We start from the raw sequence: 4,736 nt of genomic DNA on the forward strand, positions 1-4,736 counted from the left end.
CTTTTTTCCTTCTTGTCGGCTGTAAGTTTGGTTGTACTTTCTTTTAAGTGTATCTCTATTTTTAGTCCTTTGTACTGTTGTGTTGGTCAAGTCCTGTTTGGCTGCATCAAAAATTATGTCTGTAAACTACTTTTTCTTAATGAAATACGTGCTAAGGCACTGTCACTAAAAAATAAAAAAGACCCTGAGCTCCGTTGGGCTCTGCTAAAAGCTCACCGGCGGTGCAAACAAATGATGGCGAGGGAGCAGGGGCCCATGAAAGTGTGGAGGAAAAGCAGCGTGGGGGAGAGAGCAGATGGGAGGAGAGATGAGGGTGGTAGTATGGGATTAAACTTTCAGGTCGGATATAGGTGACGTGGCAAAAGAGATGGTGTGGATACCTAACATATGAGACTCACATGGCTTATATTTACCATGCTAGTTATTCCATCTTGAAAACTACTTTGAAATACATCACTATCTTGTTCAATCTTTACCCTTTGCTGCCTTCACTTATCATTCCATGATTGGTACATATACATACATCAATTAGCTAAAGCACAATGAAAACGGATTAATGTAAGAGCTCCTTCCCAAACAACCCAACTATTGCTCGACCAGGATCTTCCTGCGTCACAAGGGATTCTCCTACCAAAACCTGACAACATGAATAACAACAGATCAACTGTTTAGTAGTTGACCGAAAAATATCGCAGTTAACTAGCTATTTCTACTGACAAATAAATAAAACAAAGGCACCTTATGTGGAAAAACACAAAATGCCATCGGTTCTTATCCAAAAATATTATAAACAAGATCATTTTTAACATTTAACTATATTTTCTCACGAAAAATTGATGAGTTACTTACAGCGGAAACACCAGCATTCTGCACATATGCTACGTCAGCAGGCGTAAACAACCCGGACTCGCTCACAACCTGAAGAAACATGTTCATTGAAATTTAAAACATATAAGCCCATTCTGAGTAATTTATATTATGGAATAAGAAAACACATGCTTAGTGCTACTAGGAAGGAACTATCTAGTAAATTGATTTTCTTGTGAATTACCAAACTCAGCAATTGTGGTCAATGCACAGGAAGTGGATACAATGCTATTTTCTCACTTTCTGGTTCTCAGAAATAGTACAACGTTGGCATCACAAACGAATTAATTAAATTACCTGGTAAAGTAATATATTGAGATAAAACAATTCTGCCAAATTAGGATCATGATTTTTTTTGAAACTTTCAGTTGTAATTAGTGCATCACTTTCTAGATGATGTATCGAGCTAGTACAACGATTGCATGCATAATGAAAATGACGCGGCAAAGTAATCCATGGAAACACAACGATTATGTCAAATTCGGATTACAGAACAGTTTTCTTTAATGGAAAGAAAGACCTACCATTATTTGCTTCTTTCTGATGATGTCACCACGTTTCTCTAACAACAAGTTTGTGTTTGCAGTGTCGACTTCAAATGTCCCTGCAACATAAATAAGTTTCAGCTTGCTACTGGGTCAAAACAGGAGGATAGCTGTGACCGAATCGCAAACAAAATTTGGTCAACAGAATTTAGTAGTACGTACCTAGACTGCGGTTGTTGATACCAATGAGTTGAACGCCATCTATCTTCAGTACACGATCCAATTCCCTCTCATCATGAACCTAAAGTACAAGTTTATGTTCAGTACTTAGCCAATAATGAAACCGTTCAAACGGCAAGTTGCGCAACGTTCCACTGTGCAGCCGCAGGGCGATTTGGTGTGGGCCAGGTTTAGATCCGACAGGCTCATATGTGATCGGGATAAGGACAGCGCGACACGTGAATCACAATGGTGAGAGGCGGGTGAAATCGACGGCGCGGTAAAAAAGAAAAAAAAAGAAAGGTAACTTTACAAGGATACCCCAGACAGAGTGATGGTGACGAACCTCGACAAGAGCAGTCATTCCGAGACTCCGGCAGACACGAAGCATGTACTTGATGTCAAGGTCCGGTAGCACGGCGGCGATCAGGAGGACCGCATCGGCACCCTTGGAACGGGCGTAGTAGATTTGCCAGACGTCGATGACAAAGTCCTTGCAGAGGAGAGGGCACTGCATTCGAGCACAAACAAACCAAATACAAAATTCAAAGTCAGGACTCAGGAGAGACTGAAGAAAATTCAACCCTTGAGACAGTACAAGCAAGGTAGCATCATGCATGCGTCATGGTCCCTTACCTTCACACCAGAGTTGCGCACGGTCTCCAGATTCTCGAAGCTCCCCTGGAAGAACATTGTTGCACAACATCAGAAAAATGTCAGACAACTTGTATAGAGAATTTCATCGCTGGAAGAACAGGAAGCGAATGACGAACCAGAAAGTGCTTTTCGTCAGTCAGGATGCTCAAGCAGGCGGCGCCGTTCTTCTCGTAGGCGTGCGCGATCTCGACCTGCCAAGAATTTGCAGAATCGGTCAGACAGTCCATCTTCAGACAAGAAAAAAAGATGAAAGCGTCCGCGAGAGACTCACCGGATTGAAGTGCTCCCTGAGCAGGCCCTTGATGGGCGACGCCTTCTTGACCTCGGCAATCAGCGCGGGGACGCCGTTGCGGTGGCGCGCGGCGTCCAGCGCCCCGACGAAGTCCCTGGGCGGCGGCGCGCGATCGGCGGACTCCATCACCTTCTGGAGCGGCGTCTTGGCTTTCCGCTGGGACACCTCGACCTCCTTGTCCCAGATGATCTGCTCCAGGACGTTGCGCGGCACGGCCCGGTCGGCGCCGACGCCCTCGGAGGGGTACCGCGGGCGGCAGCGGCGGCGGATGCGGATGCCCTGCGCGGCGGCGATGGAGTTGATGGACTTGCCGCTCTCCCACTGGATTACCTCCGACGAGTTGAACATCTCGTCGGCGTCCAGCTTGTACAGGACCGAGCCCTGTCCTCCCATCGATCGAATAAGCATTAATGCTAAGGATTGACAGAAACAGAATCAAAAGAAACATTGGCAACAGCGAGATGGCCATGCATCTCCAGGAAAAGAACCAGAGCAGAGCACTAGCTCCATCCTAGACAACAGCGGAAAGGAGAAAGAGGAATGGTGGTCGGTGGCACCTCGGCGGCGTTGCAGCGGACGGCGCGCGCGGCGGGGCTGGGCCCGGCCACATCGGTGCGGAGGACGACGGGACGAGAGGACGAGGAAAGCGGCGAGAAGACGGTGGCCGGGACAGAGGCCCTGGAGACCGAGGCGGCGGCGAGGATGGAGGACTCCATTGGTGACGTGAGGAGGACGGGGCGGTCAGTGGTGGCGGCGAGGCAACAAGAGTGCCGCGGTGAGCCGGTGTTGCCTCTCTGCCCCGTGGAAGGCATTTTATAGGCGCCCTCAGCGGCGGAGCAGACCCGGCGCTAAACCAGCCCGGCACCGGCAGCCCCCGTGCTGTGCTGTTTCAATTCCTTCGTTCGTCTGCTATCCTCCAGCGAGCTACCAGTCAAAATTCTCTTTGGCAACTTACATTCCATCATAGATGCATATAGACATCTTAAACTCAGTCTATTCAGGTTGTTAAAGCATATAAACACGGCACATTAGCTATAGCGCTATAATACGCATGAAAGATTCTTTTTTAGGGTCTAAAGTGATAATAGAAAATAGAGGGAAAAATGCTGGTAATCAATTTATAATAATATTCTCCAGGAAGCATGCAGATTATTATGAATTATGACTACCCTATATTAAGGTGGATGGAGATTAAATTGGAGAGAATATGCTGTATCGAGTCTATTGAAGAGAATATCTATTGTGCTATTTACAGCGAAATGGATAATAACTATTATAAATGATGAATTTGACTTTTGTTGTCAGAACTACTTTATCTGCCACTATTATTCTGGAAGCAGCGTATACATGCTCTCCTGTTTTTGGCATAACCTTATCCAAGAATATGAATGGAAATTAATATAATGTTCACAAGAGAGAGAGATGGACGGGCTAGAGGTGTTCACAACACAAGATCTACTTGAGAAAGTAAAAAAACTTTAGTGTGTGTTTTTACCGGACCTGGGGACCCAAACTACTAACAGTTGTTTGTGACATAACCAGGACCACCAGACACAAGGAAAGCACGCAAATAGAACAAGAAAACGTGCTTTGCATTGCACACAGAGACGGACGGGCTTTCTTGTACGCATTTTATTTGTACGGCTTTGCATGATGGGATGTGTCGATAGGCTGGCATACCTTTCACGAATTTTCAACTTTGGGAAATAGTGATAACTAATTAGTGCCCGGCCACATCAAAATGAAGATTTGTGCAAGTATTTTCTTCATACAAATGAGAGATTCATCCATGGAGGAGATTCAATCTATATAAAGTAAGAGCGTTTCTTTCCGGCCATCACGTCATTTTGCAAAAAAAAAAAAACTCACTTTTACTTGAATCAACACACGTCGTATCGTCCTCTCATAGCCCTTGCATTTACGAAAATCAACCAACCATCCTTTGTACAATTTGATCACATTTTTTATGGAAGTCCCCTATATTTATGCGAATCAACCCGCGGTCCTTTTTCTTTTGATAATTTCATATTGTCCATTCAAAATTACCCTCATGATGTTTAGAAGCTCATATCTTTAACGTATTGGTCTGTTTTTAGTAATTCCTGTGTTCACACGGTCGTAGCAGCACATGCTATCGTTTAGTATCTCTAAATTTTTCAAGTGGACTAAGGTACTGCTCTTTGTTTGTATTGTTTGATTACTTGCAACTTTAGATG

The 4,736-nt window shown here is 44.9% G+C and overlaps 1 protein-coding gene across 1 annotated transcript; it reads right to left on the reverse strand.

Moving 5' to 3' along the window:
- Positions 1-388: 388 nt before the first annotated feature.
- LOC117842557 (uncharacterized) lies at positions 389-3,435 on the reverse strand. The gene is made up of 9 exons (XM_034723030.2): positions 3,078-3,435; positions 2,500-2,901; positions 2,345-2,419; positions 2,208-2,252; positions 1,918-2,082; positions 1,575-1,653; positions 1,392-1,471; positions 850-918; positions 389-637 (listed from the first exon to the last, which is right to left on the reverse strand). Exons 1-9 carry the CDS (start codon positions 3,330-3,332, stop codon positions 554-556), a joined length of 1,254 nt encoding a protein of 417 aa, XP_034578921.1. The 5' UTR covers positions 3,333-3,435; the 3' UTR covers positions 389-553.
- Between the last annotated feature and the right edge of the window lie 1,301 nt (positions 3,436-4,736).

This window comes from Setaria viridis, chromosome 2 (genome assembly GCF_005286985.2).
Source record: "Setaria viridis chromosome 2, Setaria_viridis_v4.0, whole genome shotgun sequence".
Taxonomy (NCBI): Eukaryota; Viridiplantae; Streptophyta; class Magnoliopsida; order Poales; family Poaceae; genus Setaria; species Setaria viridis.

Bases quoted from the DNA above. Each gene is read 5' to 3' on its own strand.
- LOC117842557 (XM_034723030.2), bottom strand. From the start codon at position 3,332: ATGCCTTCCACGGGGCAGAGAGGCAACACCGGCTCACCGCGGCACTCT. The intron at 2,902-3,077 runs GTGCCACCGACC...ATGGGAGGACAG, and splicing joins TCCGCTGCAACGCCGCCGAG to GGCTCGGTCCTGTACAAGCT. The intron at 2,253-2,344 runs GTTCGTCATTCG...ATGTTCTTCCAG, and splicing joins CTGACGAAAAGCACTTTCTG to GGGAGCTTCGAGAATCTGGA.